Source organism: Cibotium barometz, chromosome 9, assembly GCF_041138505.1.
Source record: "Cibotium barometz isolate CiBa-2024 chromosome 9, ASM4113850v1, whole genome shotgun sequence".
Lineage (NCBI taxonomy): Eukaryota > Viridiplantae > Streptophyta > Polypodiopsida > Cyatheales > Cibotiaceae > Cibotium > Cibotium barometz.
The window spans coordinates 9604179-9626395 of record NC_141054.1 but is presented as its reverse complement, the minus strand read 5'-3'; the positions used below and the strand labels follow the sequence as shown (position 1 = coordinate 9626395).

Below are 22217 nucleotides of genomic sequence, written 5' to 3'. Positions count from 1 at the left end.
TCATTGTACTACTTGTTTGTCTCATAGGCCAATTTTGGCCTTTTGCAGACGTTAATCTCTCTCTCTCTCTCTCTCTCTCTCTCTCTCTCTCTCTCTTTTCCTGTAAGAGTTATTATATTATTCAGGTTAATGTAGAGTCGACTTCATGTGACTTCCCATATGGCCACTCTGAAGTTACCGCTATATATCCTCCCTCGGTCTATGAAGCATGATGACCAGGGGTGGCAAGGATGGTCCGCATCCACTGTACAATCTGATCCTTTTCAAACAATCCAGCCGACTCAGTTGAGGATAGCTGCCATAAGAGCCGTCCTCTTGTGAGGGCAAAAAGACGAAAGGACCAAATGTACAAGAGATCACAGCAAAACCACACAACATGAAATATGTGAGTGAATATATATATATAAGGGTGAGTGCAAATATGTACAAGAGCCCTCTGATGTGAGGTGACTCTGAGTAGAAAGACCAGTGAAGAAGCAAAGAGGATGTCGGAGTTGAAGCACAGTTGGTGACGAAGGCTCGCGTCGATGTGAGGCAAAGCACTCCGAGAGGCGGTCGGTGTCAAAGGCTTGCGTTGGTGGAAGCAGAGGCACTCCGAGGTGGTAGTGGCAGCGGAAGATGAGGTGATGCACGCTCTGATGACAAGGGTGTAGGGAGTTGCTGTACTTGAGGTGGTAGATGAAGAGCAGAGAGGGTTGCTGTCCCGAGTGATGGTGGTGGTGCAAGCTCTGGTGACAAGGGTACTGCGTACCGAAGGGTGCAGGCTTTGATGACAAGGGTGTTGTGTACCTGAAGGGTGCAAGCTCTGGTGACAAGGGTGTTGCGTACCTGAAGAGTGCAAGCTCTGGTGACAAGGGTGCTGCGTACTTGAGGGGTGGTGAGGAGTAGAAAGGGCTGCTGTCCCGAGTGGTGCAAGCTCTGGTGACACGGGTGCTGTGTACCTGATGTATAAAGGAGCAGAGAGGGCTGCCGTCCTAAGTGGTGCAAGCTCCAGTGACACGGGTGCTGCGTACTTGATGTGATGTCGATGGTGAAGCTAAGCAGAGAGTGGGCTGCTGTCCCAATGTAGCAAAGAGTGGGCTGCTGTCCCGATGGTGCGAGCTGAGGCAAAAATGCTGATATGCTCTATGTATAGCAGAGGGGGCTGCTGTCCCATGGGCTGTGGTGAAACGCAGATGATATGCTGATGTAAGGCTGAAGATAAACGCTGATGTTAGCCCAGATGTAAGCGCTGATGACAGGCTGATGTAAGCCTGATGTGAAACGCTGGTGTCAGCCTGATGTGAAACGCTGATGTAAGCCTGATGTGAAATGTTGAAGTCAACTTGATGTAGGCGGTCTGTACCAGCAGATGTAAAACGTAGATGATAGCAGAGAGGGTTGCTGTCCCGCGGTGGCCTGTGCAGAGGGGGCTGCTATCCCGGGTAGTGGCCATATGGTACCGGATATGACAATGAAGTGGTACATGAATGATGAATGATAGGCAAGGCTATATATACTGAGGGGGGGAGTGCTCGTTGGTCAGCCTAAAAGGTGTAGGCCAATAGCCAAGACAAAAAAACCTCAAATAAAACATAAAAATACCCAAAAAAAATCCCATTTTAGGGTTGGGAAACATACTGTTTTCTCACACCCCCTCTCAGGCCAAAAAGGGGACCAGGAGAGAAGATGATGGATGCAAGGGTCCCAGACTGACACAATGGTAGAAGGAATGTATCCCCCTCTGGAAACAAAATCTAATAAAGTCAAAGAGGGCGATCGTGATGGCAAAGGTGGTGTAGATGAGTGGATGTACATGGGTTTATCATCTCCCAAAGAAGGATCTTGAACGGCACTCTCCACTGAGTAAGAAGTCCCATTCCCTATGTGGTCTAGATCAGAGTTTGGAGAAACAACTTCGTGTGAGAAGAATTGGTCCTCCGAGAGTGCGGGTAAACGATCCATGCTGTGCTCTCTTGAGGTCTTCAATCCCTTTGCTCACGATAGCTTTGATACCATGTGAGGGCAAAAGGACGAAAGGACCAAACGTACGAGAGATCATAGCAAAACCACACAGCATGAAATATGTGAGTAAATATATATATAAGGGTGAATGCAAATATGTACAAGAGCCCTCTGATGTGAGGTGACTCTGAGTTAAAAGACCAGTGCAAAAGCAAAGAGCATGTCGGAGCTGAAGCACGGTCAGTGAGACGAAGGCTCGCGTCAATGTGAGGCAAAGCACTCCGAGAGGTGGTCGAAGGCTCGTGTCGGTGGATGTAAAGGCACTCCGAGGTGGTAGTGGCAACGGAAGATGAGGTGATGCAGGCTCTGATGACAAGGGTGCTGCTGTACCTGAGGTGGTAAATGAAGAGCAAAGAGGGTTGCCGTCCCGAGTGATGGTTAGTGACAAGCGTGCTGCGTGCCTGAAGGGTGCAGGCTCTGATGACAGGGTGCTGCGTACCTGAAGGGTGCAAGCTCTGATGACAAGGGTGTTGCATACCTGAGGGATGGTGAGGAGCAGAGAGGGCTGCCGTCCCGAGCGGTGCAAGCTCTGATGACACGGTGTGCGTACGTGATATGATGCCGATGGGGAAGCTAAGCAAAGAGTGGGCTGCCGTCCCGATGTAGTAGAGAGTGGGCTGCTGTCGGGCTGAGGCAAAAACGCTGATATGCTCTATGTATAGCAGTGGGGGCTGCTGTCCCATGGGCTGTGGTAAAACGCAGATGATATGCTGATGTAAGCACTGATGTGAGCCCTGATGTAAGTGCTGATGTAAGGCTGAAGATAAATGCTGCTGTCAGCCCAGATGTAAGCTCTGATGACAGGCTAATGTAAACCTGATGTGAAACGCTGATGTAAGCTTGATGTGAAACGCTGATGTCAACCTGATGTGAAACGCTGAAGTCAGCCTGATGTAGGCGGCCTGTACCAGCAGAATGTAAAAGGCAGATGATAGCAGAGAGGGCTGCTGTCCCACGGTGGCTTGTAGCAGAGGGGGTTGCTGTCCCAGGTAGTGGCCATATGGTACCGGATATGACAATGATGAATGATAGGCAAGGCTATATATACTGAGGGGGGGGGGTGCTCCTGGTCGGTCAGCCTAAAAGGTGTAGGCCAGCAGCCAAGACAGAAAAACCTCAAATAAAACATAAAAATACCCAGAAAATTCCCTTTTTAGGCTGGGAAAAATACTGTTTTCTCACACTCTCACCCTAGCTATGTGAGAAAAAAAACTTGTTGCCCCATCGAAAACAAAAGTATTTCTAGTCAGCCATATATGCCAGGCTTATGACCACGTTAGCTGGTCGTTCTCCCGCTATGCTATTTTGTTCGCCTCGCTGCCCTGCTCGCGCTATACTGGCCCGTCTGCTTGTTCGCTAGCTCCTCCGCCTCCCTTGTCCCATTCCCATCCACCCTTTCTCAGGCCCCCAAGGTAGCAACATAACTCTCTCTCTCTCTCTCTCCTCCCTGCCTGTGGGAAGGGCTGCAGAGTAATCTTGAGGAATGGCCCCAAGTCTCCAAGAGAAGCTGGAGGCCCTCGAGACGGCAATGAAGGCACTAATCAAGGAGAACAAGAAGACATCCGATTCCAATCTCAATGAGGTGGAGAACAAACTACACCAGCACATCATGGCCCTCGAAGCACGGGTCACGGACCTTGAACAAGAGAACACAGCACTCAAGGAGGAGGTGAGTGCATTGAAAGTGGAACTGGTAGCTGTCAAGAACACCGAGAAGGAAGAAGGGGAGATCAATGACAACACTCTCACGGCCATCAAAGAAGAGATCTCCAAGGAGATCACAAGGACATGGAGGGAAAACTCAAAGCCAAGCAGTCAGGATGGGTTGAGGTGGTGAAGAAGAACATCCGTAAAGAAGTGAGGGAGGAGACTCAAAGGGAAGAGCACCAAATCATTCACACCACCATTGAGGAGGAGAAGATGAGGCATGCCCGCCGCCTCAACATTCAGGTCACAGGTATAGCTGAGACACCCAACTCCACTCCCGAGAAAGATGGACAGCTTCTATGCATGAAGCTCGGCTATAGGGAAGAGGACCCTCTGCCCTTCACCACAGCATGGAGAGCCGGGAAAGACTCAACACGCAAGCAAGCCCTCATCCTACAGTTTGCAGGAGAGACAACGGACACAGAGCCGACAATGTGACATTTATGATTTCGAGCACCCCGAGGTGATGCACACACTAGAGGTGGAGGACACGAGAGCTTGCAGGGTGTCAGAGGACATGGGGCCGGATAACACCAGATATGGTCATCACTTACTTGAGCTGGGAGCGCGACACCATCTCGTTATTTATAACGAGATGAGACAGTGGCAGGATTCAGGAGCACTGACATGCTTTCCACGATCGGGGGGGTAGCACAGTGGACTACATCATGGGGTCCATGGAGACCACACAGGCAGTGACATCTTTCACCATCCCCCCCTGTCCTATTGGTGCGGATCACACGTACCTCTTACTGTCACTGGGTGGCAAGCGCACCCACACAGCCATCGCATACAACTTTCTACTTCACCCATGACTTGGCAGACATATATGAGCATCATGTATATGACGGGCTATTCCAGATGGATCCCCTATCACCTCTAGACACACTCACCACCCAGCTGTCATCTCTACTACATATGGCTGCCACCCGCGGCTTCCCCCATCATACACATTGCACACAGATAGATCTGGGAGCATGCCCCAGAATCGGTGGTATGATGATGAGTGCAGAGAGCTATATAGACACCTCTGTGCCGAGAGAGCACTGGGGACCATTACACAGAGACAGGCGAGCCGACAGATGAGGATCCTCACATGCCGTAAGAGGCGTGCATATGAGGAGGCACAATACTGGGATATATACCACCTACTCATGAGCAGAGATGCAGCCACTGCATGGCGCAAGATGAGAGAGCCTCGCCCTCGTACCCCGATTGAGGATCCACACACATGGCACACATATGCAAAGAGCCTCTACCATATCTCTCAGTAGCCGCCCATACCACAGCCACAGGAATCCTGCCCTACCACCTCTACTTTCTTTACCGCCTCGATAGTAGAGAGAGCTATCCGCCGGTTACAGCATGGGAGATCGGCTGACCACACAGGTATATAGAGTGAGCATCTTATTTATGTAGCTCACACAATGGTACCCTTTGTTGCTCACCTCTTTAATAGGGCACTAGTGGAGGGCCTACCAGCTGAGTGGACTATGCACACCATCGTGCCTCTCCACAAAGCGGGAGACATGCTAGACCCCAACAACTACAGGACTATCATGATTGGTCATACATTGGCCAAACTTTATGGCGCAGTGCTCGAGGCAGAGTTGAGCTCATATGCAGAGAAGGAGGGACTGCGAGCACCAGGGGCAGGCTGGATTCCGACGAGCTTTCTCCACTATTGACCATATATTCACTCTGAGATGTCTGATTGACTAGGCTAGGGCGTGGGAGAAGAGATTATACTGGTGCTTTGTGGATTTCCGCAAAGCATTTGACAGAGAGAGACTCTTCCAGCGCCTACAATCATTGGGGATCCCATCAGAGATGGTTTGGGGCATCTATACTTTATATGAGCAGGTCTTCGGGCGCATACGATGCCCCGGGGGGTTATCTGATGTTATTGCTAGCACCATAGGTGTGAAGCAAGGATGCCCACTCTCTCCTACACTATTTGGGCTATACATCGATGAGGTGGCTGACTTCATTGGTCACAGTGGTGGGGACGGGGTAGACATCTCAGGTACCACAGTCCACATTATGCTATATGCAGATGATATTATTTTGGTCTCTGAGTCGCGGACGGGACTACAGCACCATCTCCATGCACTCGATGACTTCTGCACACAGAGGGGGCTTACAGTGAACCTTGGGAAAACCAAGGCCATGATTTTCCACACCTCAGGGCCAGCAGGAGGACAAGTAGAGGTGGTAGACTCATATGTGTACCTGGGGATTACATTTACGACTCCGCCAGGAAGATTTACTATGGCACAGGCAGCCACGGATAGACTCACACGAGGGTATGTAGCTCTGGCCATGCTAGAGAGACAGTGTCACTAGGCACACTTCTAGGAGCCCTGCACGAAGGGGTGGTTGTTTGACACACTAGTCACCCCTGCTTTGATGTATGCTACAGCAATATGGGCACCTAGGCTCGCTACCTCCACATGGTCTCAGATAGAGAGGCCTCAGATTCTCATGCTCTCACGGATGATCCGCAACAAATCCTCCGTCCCACATGACATTGTCCGAACGGAGTTTGTTGCACCTCCTATGCTAGTAGAGGCCCTCTTCCAGACGATCTGCTTCATACAGAGGATCACAGATATGCCATCAGATCGACTCTCACATAGAGCTTTTAAGGCATTGCACCACACATCCAGCTCTCTTACAGTGAGAGGAACAGAGTCCTTCAGCAGGATTTATGGCAGCGATACACTCAAGATACTTGGATTACACCCAGTCAGCCTCTACCGCCGAAGATGCTATACTACAGAGATCAGTTTATGCGTATCTCAGCGGATGGATTCATACAGAGACCTGGATACATGGATGTGTACATGCCTCACAGTGCCTGAGTGGTGATTGGCCAGCTCAGAGTGTCATCACACCAGCTTGAGATTGAGGTAGGTAGGGCAGCACGGATCCCCAGAGCAGCACAGAGGATATGCAGACTGTGCCAGGAGGAGGTTGAGAGTGAGGAGCATTATGTATGCAGATGCAGAGCATATAGTGTCATTAGAGAGAGATACACCACCATCTTTAGTGGACATCCCTCACTCCGCCAGATCATGGAGTCCGCAGACCAGCACAGATTTGGTCAGTTCTTGCTAGAGAGACAGCGCCACAGAGAGACACTGCTACGGACTCGTACCACAGGGAGAGGTGGGCGACAGCTCCAGCTCACTGATTTCTTCCAGAGATCTATCCCAGTGCCTATCCTGACACAGGAGGGGGTTACACTTCAGCGCGCTGCGGACCTCCAAGCCAGACGGAGACCGAGAGCACCAGGCTACCAAACTCCCATACTACATCAGAGGGAGATCACAGAGATATGGGCTCGACATTAGCACCATATCCAGGAGCGGCTAGCTCACTTACACTCACACCTGGAAGGGAGAAATGCAAGCCCAAGTACGGGTTGAGATGGAATTAGCCCAAGCCTTGATGCACACAGAAATGAAAAAAGAGATGCAGAAATGGAAGGATGACATGCTCCGAGAGATTGGCACAACAGTTGCATCGTACGAAGGCACTTTGAAGACATGTATGGCTGACTGCGAAAAAGAGATCACAGAAATGCAAAACACTTTGGAATCATGTAAGGCAAAAGTGGCTGCACGTGAGAAGGAAATGCATTCATGGGCTGAAATTGCCAGTGCCACAAAGAAACAAACTGAGGAAGTCAACCCATGGATTCAAGTAATTAAAAAAAAAGAAGGATACACCAGTCAATAAAGTAGAGGTGATGAATGCTACATTGGAAGAGGAAGCCAACAGACGGGCACGTGCCTTACATGTACGTGTAGTTGGGTGGGAAGATAAGGGAAATCCCCAAGAGGATGCAAAAGCTCTTGCAACAAAAATTGGAGCCACTGATGTACGCATTACCGGAGCATGGTGAGTAGGCAGAGATGAAACCAGGGCGAAGATATTGATCATCAGGTTTGGTGACTTGGAGAAGGAGAAGGCCTTCATCTCCAAAAGGATGGCCCTTAAGGGGGAAAAGATTTATTTGGATGAGGACCTTACACCGGCACAGATAGCACACCGGAAGGAACACATGCCGCGTGTGCTTGAGGCAAGGAAAGAGGGGAAATGGGCGGTATACATAGATGGCCGAGTCATCATTACAGAGAGGAGGCCCGCTTGACGGTGCACGGCCTATGAGACCTTGCGATTCACGGTGTGGAATTGCAACGGAGCCCTTAGAATAGATGCAGGATACTTTGAGGATACTTTCAGACACAGTGATATTGCTATGTATACGGAGACCCATCAGTGCACAAACAAGAGGCTTCCTGACATCCGGGGTTATAGATGGGAATCAGTTTTCCGCCCTTAGCCACACACAGTGGGAGGTACCAGAGGATCTGGAGGACTGGCAATACTTCACAGGGAGGAGCTTCGTGAAAAAATACATGTGGTACATAGAGATGCAGATGCGAGGTACATGTGGGTCCGAATATGCAGAGGGGCTCCGCGAGCTATATGTGGCAGTAACCTACTATCTCCCAACCCACTCTAGGTTTGCACCATTAGGAGAGTCGCCCTATATATACTACTATATGATGATATCATGAGGTTTGCCAGCATGGGAGACATATTACTATTGGAAGACTTTAATGCACGTACAGGCACATAGCAGACAGAGTTGTATGATACTCAAGAGGCTATGTACTGGGAGATCACAGCAGAGGATGTAGGGTTGCAGAGATCAGCAAAGGATGAGGGGGAGATTACAGATTATGGCAGGCATTTTCTCACACTCGGGAGTGCACATGGGTTGGTCATATACAATGGCTTATCGAGATGGCAAGGATCAGATGCTCTCACACTAGAACTCTAAAGGGGGAGCGAGCACAGTGGACTACTTGATGTGATCTCCTTCATTGATACCTGATGTGCGGGGTTTCACGATTTCCAGTAGGCCCATTGGCATAGCAGCCGATCATGCATACCTGAGTTTCACACTAGTAGGTAGATCCCCTAGAGATGGGCCAGCCACTCATCTACCTAGGTACCCGAGATATCAGTTTACATGTGAGACAATTGGGGTTTATCGAGATGCAGTATCTGATGGCTTGTTCGCTTTAGACCCGCATAGCCCTCTGGACGAGATCACGAGAGGATTGGCAGGTGTACTACATGCATCCGCCTCATATGTGTTTCCCTGCACTATGATCCCTTCCACCCACCCCCGCAGCACTGCCCCACACAACAGTTGGTATGATGATGAGTGTCGTGAGACACGAGCACAACTACAGCGTGAGATTGCCATTGGGTCTCACACGCATAGACAGGCCAGGATGATCTTTCGGCACCTTGTGCGGAGGAAGAAACGAGCCTATTTGGCTAAGCTAGAGGAGGAGATCTACCAACTCTTCTTGGGGAAGGACAACAAGAGGGCATGGAAGATGTTTCAGGAGAGACAACCTGGTACTCCGATTACTGCACCTGAGGCATGGCATATTTATGCTAGGGAGCTACATGATGCACCACGACAGCCCCCCACCCCCCCTCCACTGGGAGCTAGACCGGCTAGTAGCACCTTTTTTACTATGCGGATGGTGCTAGATGCGATAGACAGGTTACAGAATGGAAAGGCACAGGATCATGATGGGCTAGTTGGAGACACTTTGGCTCCGCTCATCGTACATGTGTTTAATCGTGCCATTTGTGAGGGTTTCCCGACAAGCTGTACTGAGCATATCATTGTACCACTCTTTAAGAGTGGGGACCCCATGGTACTAGGCAACTACAGGACGATCATGATTGGTCATTACTTGGCCAAATTATATGGCTCTATATTGGAGTCAGAGCTGAGCCGATGGGCAAAGAGGCATGGTCATCGAGCACATGGACAGGCTGGCTTCAGGAGAGGATTTACTACCTTGGATCACATATTGACACTTCGGGCACTTATTGAAGACGACAGGGCACAGAAGAGAAGGATTTACTGCTGCTTTGTGGACTTCCGCAAAGCCTTCGATACCGTACCACGTGCCAGGCTTATGCACAGATTGCATGACATTGAGGTACCCGAGGATATGCAGTGGGGGATATATGCGTTGTATGAGTCTGTGATAGGCAGAGTCCGAGCTCCAGGCAGACTATCTGATAGGGTGACCAGCACGATAGGGGTGAAGCAGGGATGCCCGCTATCGCCCACCCTCTTTGGACTGTACATTGATGCAGTCTCTGATTATGTAGACAGATTGGGAGGCCCAGGGGCATGCCTGGCAGGGGTGTTGATACCCATCTTGTTATATGCTGATGATATTGTTCTAATCTTAGACTTTCCAGAGGGATTACAGAGACACCTGGATGCATTACAGGCTTTCTGTGCGGATAGAGATCTAACAATGAACCTTCGGAAAACCAAGGTTATGGTGTTTAACACCACACAGGCATGGGTGACGAGATCAGAGCCTCAATTCACTTTCTGAGGGGAGCCGGTAGAGTACGTCAGGTCATATGTCTACTTGGGAGTTACTTTCACAGGACTGCGTTTCTCCCTGAAGGAGGCAGCAGCAGCTAGATTAGCTCGAGGGCATGCAGCCTTGGGGGCACTTGAGAGGCAGTGTGCACACATACAGTTTCAGGAGCCACGCACCAAATTGTGGCTATTTGATACGCTTGTCACACCGACCCTCCTATACGAAGCTCCAATTTGGGGGCCCAGTATACATCATAGATTTCAGAGAGGGACAGATGGGGGATGGAGGCAAATGGAGAGACCACTGATTATGATGATTGCCCGCATGATTCGGAGCAAATCATCAATACCACATGAGATTGTTCGGGCTGAGCTAGGTGCCCCACCAGTAGTAACCGAGGCCCTATTCTAGGCAATTACCTTTTTACAACGGCTATGGGAGCTCCCTCAACAGAGGTACTCCCGATTGGCATTGACCTCATCCATACAGTTGGCAGAGGATGGAGATACTCATTGTTGGTACGCTCAAATGAGATCATGGTTTGACCTACATGGTTTGCGGTTAGAGGCACTACCACCCTTTCAGTACAGTCTGGATTGTCCATTTTTGGATCTCACCCGCTCAGAGCAAAACCGCGTGATCAGGATGGATATCATCTCAGAGTGGACACAGAGAGGACATGGACTAGCCCCCTTGAGCCCTTCGACACAAAAATGGCTCATTACAAGAGCCACTCACTACACCTCTCACCGGATGATTTTATCACCCGCCCAGCGTACATGGATGTACACCTATCACATGGGATACGTTGTGCCATTGGACGGATCCAGACCTCATCACACCAGCTGCAGATTGAGACAGGGCGATATGTGCATCAGATCTTGGATGACCGCATTTGTGAGCTATGCTACCAGGAGGTAGAGACAGAGGAACACTACATTTGCCGATGTACAGTCTATTATGAGATCCGAGGGAGATATCACTGCCTCTTCCGAGAGGGTTTTGGGCCGTTACACAGGGTCATGGAGGATCAGAGATGCCTGGGATTGTTTCTACTTGAGCTTAGGAGACACAGAGAGACCCTCTTGGCAGACAGGAGGCCGAGCCATGATGTACCTAGACAGAGGACCCTAACAGATTTCTTCGGCACCAGCACCAGCAACCCAGCCCACACACCTCCTGATACCTCCTCCATTGGGCCATCAGGGCACCGACCACGCTCCCAGGGAGTCACCATCCGAGGCTAGAAAAGTGCTAGCCACACCCCTCATTTGGTTAGCAGGGCTGCTGCCAAGCAGCGAGGTCCTTAAAAAAGGCTACTTGTTACACTCGAAAGATCATCGGCAATAGCGTGCAATCAAGTGCCCGTGGCTCCTTGCTAGAATCACTACTTTACTTCCCCTCTCACGAGAAATGTTTCATGAAACCCCACAAGAAACCCTTGATCCCAAAGGACCCATTAATATTAATTAAGATTATGTCTCTTATTTTGAAAATAATAATAATAATAATAATAATAATAATAAAACAAGCAACAACAACAATTTTTTTTTAAAAAAAAGGAAGATAAATAAAACAAAAGCAAGACAAGACAAGACAAAACAAAAACAAAGAGCTTACAACAACACATCACGCATATATCCAACATAAACACAAATAAACAAACAAACACAACCTTCACGATAAACAAACTTAACTAACTCGTAAACGAGCTCAAGGATGAAGTAGCTGTAGGGGTATGCACACCCTCCCAAGATATATAACTTTGAAGAACAATAGCTAGTCACCACTCGGACGAAAATCAAAAGATTTGCATGTCCGCTAAGTGACTGAATTATATACCTTCATAAGGTAAGAAAAATCTGAACTTACGAATTGAGAGATTTGAGAGAGAAATAATAGTGAAGAAGGACAAACACAAAAACAAAGCATTTGAAAGATCAAAAATAAATAAACTAACAAACCTAGCTACTAAGGAGAGGAAATCAAACGATAATATCAAATGAAGACTTTTAATTAAGACATTAACAAAAAAAAACAAAAAACAAAAAACAAAAACAAACAAACAAACAAAAAAAGCAAAAAACAAAAAACAAAACAACAAAACAAAAAACAAAAAACAAAATACCAAAACAGAGAATTGTAAACTCTAGACCTAAAGCACTAAGAGCTAGAACCAAACATTAAGATAAACTTTTAAAAAAGACTTCGACTCAAAAGTGCCACCATTATCTCCAATGTTTGTCCGAACATGAAGTGTAGGTTCATCAACTCTATCATGCATAGCATGGACAATAAGCTATGACATCCCTACTCACGTCATCAATGCCCAAGAGTAGGTGCAGGTTTGTATAAGGTTAGTCCAAAGAACATGCTTTATAAAACCAGCGAACTAAGTTTCTATCACTCTCCGGAGGTGATGGGCATACTCAGCCATGATAGAAGACTAGCACTCATAGTCTGCCGTAAGGTATAACACTGGTCCTCAAGCCAAGTTCACTGCTAAGGCTTCCAAAGCAATTTTTGTGGGCTATGGTGATCGGTTTGGTAACAAGGCATACCGCCTACATCATCCCGAGAGCCGCCACTTCTCCTTCAATCGATCCATCATTTTCAACGAAAGTGCTCTCACCAGCTGGGCATCCACTTTCTCCCCGTCCACGGCTTCGCCAACAAACTTTTCCATCACCTCGCTGTCGGGTGCCTTCCCCCTCGTGTGGTTCACCTTCTCCATGCGCTAAGTATAGCGCCCCTGCGCATCTTCCGCCCCTACTCCCCACACCGCCTAGGTTGGCTCGGCGGCTTTCTCATATGCAGTCCCACTCGGCGCTTCACCCTTCACCAACCCATCCCAACCTTTTCAATATTGCCTCTACAACTTCCACTCCCAGTTCACCGTCCCTTTCTATTTTGGCAACTCCTACTGACTCCCCTACTTACCACATTGATCTACATGGCGACTTGCTCACTGGCCGCCATGCTCACTCCACCGCCATACTACCTACCTCACACCTGGCGTCGCCTGACTCTACCTCCACACCCCCTCCTCACTGGAGCTCGCACTTCACTCCGCCGCCTTCCATATGTAGTCCCTCGGCTCTGCATGCATGCCATTCCTCACCTACGACATGCACCTCCTCGGCTTCGCATGGTTGCCCCTCATCTCCACTGTCACACCTACAATCATGCTCTCCTTCCTGGGCCCTGCATGGCCGACAATCATCTTCACCAGCTCCAGTGCCGAACCACCCTCCACCATCTATTTCTAGAACCCCTGTGCTCTCTACGCATGTTGCCTCTCCTCCGGCTCTATCTCGTGCGCGCTCCTCCGGTCCCCCGCAGTCGTGTTCTCTCCCTTATCACCTTGCCTCGGTCCCTTCTACAATGGCTACCTCAGTCAACTCTCCGTCCCACTTCTCTCTTCATACCTCCCTCTCCCATCATGCACAGCTCCCATCCACTGCCTCTCTTCCCCCCGGCTTCACTATTGACCGGCCAATCTACCTCTTCATCTATATCTCCCTCAGCCCCACCTGCCCCTACTTCTAACACTACTCCTTTGCCGTCTTCCGATCACACCACCTCCAATAGCCTCCTTGATGTGGTGAATCCCCACCTCAAGGCTGCACCCACAGTCTTGCTGACATCTATAACTCCACGTGCTTCTCGGCTCTCCTACAAGCTGAAGGTGTGGATTCACATCCTCTAACCATCTTGTGACTGTATATCAAATCGCAAGAAATTTTAAAAAGAAAAGAATCTCCTCGTTGTATCACAAAAATAAAAAATAATACGAGTCACCCAAGACCTACAACATCCGCAATTAAGTGCGGACTGTCCAACCTATGCTCTGATACCAACTGTGATGGTCCCAAATCCAGCCATATCTTAATCGTACAACTTAATCCAAGAAAACACCATAGGTCTTTGGCGCAACTTCAAGGCCCATCCAAGATAGTTTGGCACCTATTGGACCGCACAACTCGAGGACAAGAAATGGAGGTGCTCACAGAGCAAGGCACCTGGATTCTTGTACCGCCGCTACCTCATCGCAATATCATTGGGTGTCAATGGCTCCTCAAGAAATAATACAAGGTTGATGGGAGTCTGGATCGATTCAAGGCAAGACTTGTTGCTCGTGGCTTCACTCAGCAACATGGTGTTGACTACACCGACACTTTCTCACCCGTCTTAGGTATGGCATCCTTTCGTTTGATCGTTGCCATTGCCGCTCATTATAATCTTCCTCTTCATTACATAGACATCAAAACTGCATTTCTTCATGGTAAGCTTGATGAGGACATTTAAATGCATCAGTCCCCTTATTTTCTATCTCACTCTCATCCCCAATTTGTTTGCAAGCTTCAACGCCCCATATATGGCTTGAAGCAGTCGCCTCGGCAATGGTACCGCTGAATGCATGACGCCCTTATCTCTTGAGGATGGCACAGATTGCTCACTGATCATAACCTTTATGTTTTGCACAATCATCATGGGTGGGCTATCATTGGTCTTATGTTGGCGACATTTCCATTCTTGCATCTAATGAGCATATCTGATTTTATCTAAAAATATGTTTAGGGTGGAGTTTCCCATCACTGATAATGGTCCCATTTCTTACTTTTCTTGGCATTCAAGTAATTCGTGATCCTCATGGTAGGTTCATTTCACTCTCTCAAGAGAAGTATATTGAGGAAATTCTTGCTAATGCTCAAATTTCCCAGTGTTCTTTTGCCCCTATGGTCACAAACGCCCAGCTTGCACCTGAAGATCTTCCATACACTCATCTTGATAGGAGTTTCCTGCACGACTTTCCCTATGATCATCTTCTTGGGCAGACTAAATATTACATCACTTGTACTCGGTTGGATGTTTGCTACTCCGACCACATTCTCTCTCGAGCTCTCCTTCAACGTCGCAAGGTCCATGGGATAGCACTCAAACGGTGTCTACGCTATCTCCATGCCACAAAGGACTACAAACTAACATATTTTGCAGACACATGCCCTCTTAGTATGGAGGCCTTTATAGATGCAAAGGGGAGGCCATGATCCCCACATGCGGAGTCTCTCTGGATACCTCTTCCTGCTTGTTGGTGGTGCCATATCTTGAGAAAACAAAGCGACGGTTGTCGGTGACTTCTTCCACGACCGAAGCAGAGTGGCAATGTACTCTGCTTCGGTCGTGAAAGAAGCCACCCACAGTTGTTGCTTGTTTTCCCAAGATATCGCACCACCAGCAAGCAGGAAGAGGTATCCAGAGAGACTCCGCATGTGGGGATCATGGCCTCCCCAATCTGCATCTATAAAGGCCTCCATACTAAGAGGACATAAGCCTGCAAAATATGTTAGTTTGTAGTCCTTTTTGTGGCATGGAGATAGCGTAGACACCGTTCGAGTGCTATCCCATGGACCTTGCGACATTGATGGAGAGCTTGAGAGAGAATGTGGTCGGAGTAGCAAACATCCAACCGAGTACAAGTGATGCAATATTTAGTCTGCCCAAAAAGATGATCATAGGGAACGTCGTGTAGGAAACTCCTATCAAGATGAGTGTATGGAAGACCTTCAGGTGCAACCTGGGCTTTTGTGACCATAGGAGTGGGGGGCAAAAGAACACTGGGAAATGTGAGCATTAGCAAGAATTTCCTCAATATACTTCTCTTGAGAGAGTGAAATGAACCTACCATGAGGATCACGAATTACTTGAATGCCAAGAAAAGTAAGAAATGGGACCATTATTAGTGATGGGAAACTCCACCCTAAACATATTTTTAGATAAAATCAGATATGCTCATTAGATGCAAGAATGGAAATGTCGTCAACATGAAGACCAATGATAGCCCACCCATGATGATTGTGCAAAACATAAAGGTTATGATCAGTGAGCAATCTGCGCCATCCCCAAGAGATAAGGGCGTCATGCATTCGGTGGCACCATTGTCGAGGAGACAGCTTCAAGCCATATATGGAGCGTTGAAGGCTGCAAACAAATTGGGGATGAGAGTAAGTGAGAAAATAAGGGGACTGATGTATTTAAATGTCCTCATCAAGCTTACCATGAAGAAATGCAATTTTGATGTCTATGTGATGAAGAGAAAGATTATAATGAGCGGCAATGGCAACGATCAAACGAAAGGATGCCATACCTAAGACGGGTGAGAAAGTGTCGGTGTAGTCAACACCATGTTGCTGAGTGAAGCCGCGAGCAACAAGTCTTGCCTTGAATCGATCCAGACTCCCATCAACCTTGTATTATTTCTTGAGGAGCCATTTACACCCAATGATATTGCAATGAGGTGGTGGCGATACAAGAATCCAGGTGCCTTACTCCGTGAGCGCCTCCATTTCTTGTGTCATGCCGTCCATCCATTCCGCAGAGTGAGCACTAGCAAGTGCCTCATCGACGGTAGGACTTTGAGGATCGTCAAGGAGATCCGGAGGATGTGAATCCACACCTTCAGCTTGTAGGAGAGCTGCGAAGCACGCGGAGTTGTAGATGTCAGCAAGACTGCGGGTGCGGCCTTGAGGTGGGGATTCTCCATCATCAAGGCGCCTATTGGAGGTGGTGTTAGAACCAAGGGCGTGTGAGGCTAAGGGAGATATAGATGAAGAGAGGTAGATTTGCCGGTCAATAGTGAAGCTGGGGGGAAGAGAGGCAGTGGATGGGAGCTGTGCATGATGGGAGAGGGAGATATGAAGAGAGAAGTGGGATGGAGAGTTGGCTGCAGTAGCCATTGTATAAGGGATCGAGGCAAGGTGACAAGGGAGAACACGAGGGCGAGGAACGAGAGGAGCGCGTAGGAGATAGAGCCGGAGGAGAGACAGTATGCACAGAGAGCACAGCGGTTCGAGAAATAGATGGTGGAGGGCGGTTCGGCACTGGAGTTGGTGAAGATGATTGTCGGCCATGTAGGGCGCAAGAAGGAGAGCATGTTTGTGGGTGTGACAGTGGAGATGAGGGGCGACCATGCGAAGCCGAGGAGGTGCATGTCGTAGGTGAGGAATGGCGGGCATGCAGAGCCGAGGGACTGCATATGGAAGGCGGTGGAGTGAAGTGCGAGCTCAAGTGAGGAGGGGGTGTGGAGGTAGAGCCAGGCGACGCCAAGTGTGAGGCAGGTCGTATGGCGGTGGAGTGAGCATGGTGGCCAGTGAGCAAGTCGCCATGCAGATCAATGTGGTAAGTAGGGGAGCCGGTAGGAGTTTCCAAAACAGAAAGGGACGGTGAACTGGGAGTGGAGGTTGGAGAGGCAATATTGAAAAGGTTGGGATGGGTTGGTGTAGGGTGAAGCGCCGAGTGGGACTGCATATGAGAAAGCCGCTGAGCCAACCTAGGCGGTGTGGGGAGTAGGGGTGGAAGATGTGCAGGGGCGCTTTACTTAGCGCACGGAGAAGGTGAACCACACAAGGGGGAAGGCACCTGACGGCGAGGTACCAAGCACGGCGAGGTGATGGAGAAATTGGTTGGCGAAGCTGTGGACAGGGAGAAAGTGGATGCCCAGCTAGTGAGAGCACTTTCGTTGAAAATGACGGATCGATTGAAGGAGAAGTGGCGGCTCTCGGGATGATGTAGGCGGTATGCCTTGTTACCAAACTGATCACCATAGCCCACAAAAATTGCTTTGGAAGCCTTAGCAGTGAACTTGGCTTGAGGACCATGAAGTGTCGAGGTAGCGCATCGATTTTGGAGATAGCATGCGGTGGCGGCGGCCTCCTCCCAATAAGCATGAGAGAGACATGCCATAGCGAGCATAGAGCGAGCAGCTTCCACAAGGGTCCAATTCTTTCTTTCTGCCACCCCATTTTGTTGTGGATGATCTGGAATAGTGAATTCATGGCGGATGCCATGTGCAAAGCAATGCTCCTTAAAAGCATTGGAAATGTATACTCCACCATTGTCGGACCTTAATATCTTTATCTTCTTGTCATGTTGGTTCTCTACCTGCTCTTAAAAAGATGTAAATTTGATGATTTTTCAGAGAAAAAATAAGCATGTGTACTTTGTAAAATCATCAATGAATAAAAGCATGTATTTATTGCCTGTGAGAGAGGTGGTTTGCATAGGACCACGCAAATCCGTGTGAATTAATGCAAGAGGCTCAGAAGTCCGTAAAGTTGATTTTGGGAAAGGAAAATGTTTGGCTTTGCCAACAACACATCCTTCACAAAAGCTAATGGGTGTGATTTCCTTGGGAAGCCCAAGGACAAGCTGCTTATGCTTCATTTGGTGAAGCGCATGTACTAAAATGTGGCCAAGCCGATAGTGCCACAATAGTGTTTCTTCTTCTACAGGGGTGTTGATGGTTGTAGAGAGGGCTTTTGCTGATGAGGATGTAGTGCCAAGAGGGTAAAGCTTACCATCTTTGGGGCACACCAAAGTAATCTTCTTGCCATGAGTATCTATGGCTTGAATATGACAACCATCTTTGAGAAATTTGAACTCGAGACCTTGATCGGCAAGCTCACTGATAGAAATGAGGTTCTTCTTTAGGCCTGGGACATGATAAACCTTCTTGACCAAGGTAGTTTAGAAATTAGGGAGTGTGAGGACAACTTCACCATGGCCGTTAGCTTGCTGTAAGCTATCATCTCCTAGACAAACATCTAAGGGTTTGTGGAGAGGAGTGAAATTAGATAGCCAAGAGAGATTGGGTGAGTTGCACCAGTATCTAAGTACCAGATAGTAGGAGGAGAATTATGAGGAATACTAGTGGCAAATAGCTGAAGAGGGTAGTCATGAATAGTAAGAGGATTATAGAAAGTAGGAGAAGTAGTTTGATTACCTACTTGAACCTCAGTGAAATGAGCTCTACCAAATGGCCTTTTGTGATTGTTGTGATGATTGTTGTGGGAGGGAGCCCTTTGCTTGGTGCGGCACTCCTTTTCTTCATGCCCATGGTGGTGGCAGTATGTGCATTGCACATTGGAATAAGGGGTATTGCGAGCATGAGAATGTTTGTGAGGTCCCCCCTTAGGATTGAAGTGATGATGCCGTTGGGAGTGGTGAAAACCACTTTTGTGATGACCATGCTTGTGAGCATTGAGAGAAGTGGCTAAAGCCACTGTTTTGGTGGTGGAGTGGGATGTTTGATCCCGTAAGGCCTCCTCTTGTTGAATTTTGGCCACCAAGCTTTGGAGCTTGAGCTCCGTTGTTGAAGCATGGGTTGTGATGAATGCTCTCCATGTTGATGGTAAGGCTACAAGCAAGAACATTGATTGGAGAGTCTCTGGGATTTCAAGACCAGAGAGAAGAGTTTCATCTAGAAGACCCTGCCAAGAATCTAGGAACTTAGCTGTTGCTTGACCTTCTTGCATGTTAAAATTGACAAGCCTTTTCACAAGAGACACTTGATAGATCAAGTCAGTGTGTAGATAACAATCTTTGAAAAATTGCTATATTTCATGTGAAGATTTTAGGCTTCTCACCATTTGTACTTGTCGATCTCCGCAATGAAGGATGATCTCCATCTGCGCCGTGATATCTTGTTGTTTCCATAGCTTGAACGCTTCGATTTGTTCTTCATTGGGTTTACCATGACCCTTGACATACTTCCATAGTTGCAGTTGTTTGAGGTATAGCTTCATGCGTAGCTTCCATACGAGGTAGTTGTTGCCATTGAGCTTGTCAATGGAGAACAACCTTGGCTTCGTTGTTGCAGCGGAAGAAGAGACTACCTCCATGACCTCTAGTTGAAGGAGAAAGAGCTTAGAACAAGAAGGTAGTGAAGTTTGAAGCTAAGAAAGTAAGACCTCAAGATGTAGAGAGCTTATGGAAAGGCTATGGAGTTCTCAAAGCTCTGATACCATGTGAGAACTTCACATAGAATAGAAAATGGTGAGGAGAATGAGATGAGAAGAGAGAGAAAGAGAGAGAGAGAGAGGAGGAGAAGAGAAGGAAGTCTGCCAGGAAGTCATGACTAATCTAAGGTGGGTGATACCTAAGTGAACTCATGATGATGAGTTCATGCTAATTAATTAGACTCCAAGATAGATTAACTTGGACACAGAGAGAAACTTGAGATAGGTGCAAGTGATATGATTCATTGTTGCTTGAAATGGCCCCCTTTTATATGAGGAGGTACACCCTTGGGCTTGTACATCAATGTGGAATAATTCCCTTTGCTCATGTGGCTTCATGCTAGACTTTGCTCTTGTTTGGCTTACTCAACTAACTCCCTATCTCTTCCTTGTGCTCTTTGGCACCACATTTCTCAACATGTTCCACACTAGCTAGAATTAATCTGGACTATCGTGAGAGGGCTCTCAAGAACTGGAGTGTTCCCGAGATGCTATTCAAGTGGAAGGATGTTACTGAAGATGACAGTTCTTGGGAGACTATTGAGTCTCTTCGGAGATATTTCCTGAACTCTCTTTCTCATAACATCTCAATTGAATAAAGGGGGGTCTACTAGATAAAGGTAGACCTGTGTATTCTTCCACAATGGACTGAAATGCACAGCTCCTACTACTCGATCGCATACTTGCTGTGGCTGCCTCTGCAAGGAAATGCGCTGTGTTTTACTGCTGCATCAAGCTGTTTGTAGGCTGGCAACCTTATGAGCCAAACGCTCTTGAGAAAGCAATGCCCTAGGGCTTGTCGTGGGTGGCCAGTTGGCCCGACAGGCTGTGCACAAGGGCCGACCTGCCCTTGGCTGGTCCCACAGACCTAGGCACCCAAAAACGTAGTCCAATGAGAAGCCTTCTGGCCCATATGCCCTCCTTCTAAAATTCAAAAGGTGTCCCACTCGCTAGCGTCAGGTTTTCACACCTAGTGACTGACCTGACGGATTCTAAGTGACCTGACCCCCAGTGCCTGGGAACTGCAAAATAAGCTCCTGGATTCTGTGTAAAGATTTACATCTTACAACGGCCTGACCCTTGTGGTCTTTGTAAAATGTTAATATGCTACTCCCTCCCTCCCTTCAAAGCTCATCTTTCAATTTTCATGCAACCATGAAGTTTTGTCCGAGCCATCCCCTCATGGACACATGGCCTTCACACCCAAGTGACAAACGTGCAAATCCATACAGTGACTAATCTACACTCTGTGAACAAAAGAAAGGACAAACTGACATCACCTGTGAGATTTTTGATTTATTTTGTATAGCACGCCTCAAATCAAGAACTCCAATGGACACCAGAAAAAATGTTACCATCTGATGCTCTTTCACTGCATTCAACAATCCACATTCAGAAAACATACACTCCTTTTCGTAAAGAGGGTGCTAGATAAACATGTGTTTTGAAACAGCCAAAAGCTATGTGAAGTCATTTGAGAGGACACATGCAACTAAAACAACAATAAACAGAATCTAGAGCTTACGGATAAAACTATTTGAGAGCAAGCTGCAAGCATAGACCACACAAAGAAGAACAGCTAGTGGTCCTCGAATATCAAATTGGGCCTGGCCAATCCAGGTACCCTTTCCGTTCCTTTCCGCACCACAATGTTCTCCAAAACTTGGGCTTTCAAAAAATACATAGGATTTTGCTGAGCCCAAGATTACCCCACCAAGTATAATCATCCCTACTTGATTCGGTAAAAAGGATGAGGATCCTCTTGACAGCAAAGAGACCACCATAGAGATAAGTGTTGATGCACTGGCAACGGACACACCAAAAACAAGGCTGCCTTTCAACATTTGTTTAAGGGGTAGTATTTTCTTGCAGTCTTTGAGTTCTAGCTGAGATCTGACACAACCAAGGGGACCCAAATTGTACATTGCTACCATTTGGACAGCTAGACCAGTGAAGAGTATCACGAGGCCAAACACCATCGCACCATCGCCAAAGTGAGTCCATTTGGAGCGTGCAAGAGAGGCGGCAGCATCAAGGTACCTAGTATACCTCTCAACTCTATCAGCAAGCATCACCATAGCTTCCTCCAAATTTGGTCTAGCCTCAGACGAATCAGGCCAATGTGGTAAAGTAGACTGAGCATGAGCATAGAGACTGCGTATTGTGAGGATATCACTTGGTGAGAATCCATACAAAACTGATTCTGCATACTGATCAAAGTACCGGTTCACCTGCACCAACAAACAAGAATGTGAAATCGTGT

The 22217-nt window shown here is 47.9% G+C and overlaps 1 protein-coding gene across 1 annotated transcript in view; it reads right to left on the bottom strand.

Annotated features, from left to right (window-relative positions):
- Positions 1 to 22217, bottom strand: part of LOC147635242 (Alkaline-phosphatase-like family protein) — a 122320-nt gene that overhangs the window by 12430 nt on the left and 87673 nt on the right. Inside the window, exons 13-14 of the mRNA XM_086802461.1 lie at positions 21480 to 22185; positions 21235 to 21326 (exon numbers count right to left, since the gene is read on the bottom strand). Of these exons, the coding sequence (XP_086658587.1) occupies positions 21235 to 21326; positions 21480 to 22185 (798 nt within the window). The remainder of the gene's footprint in view (positions 1 to 21234; positions 21327 to 21479; positions 22186 to 22217) is intronic.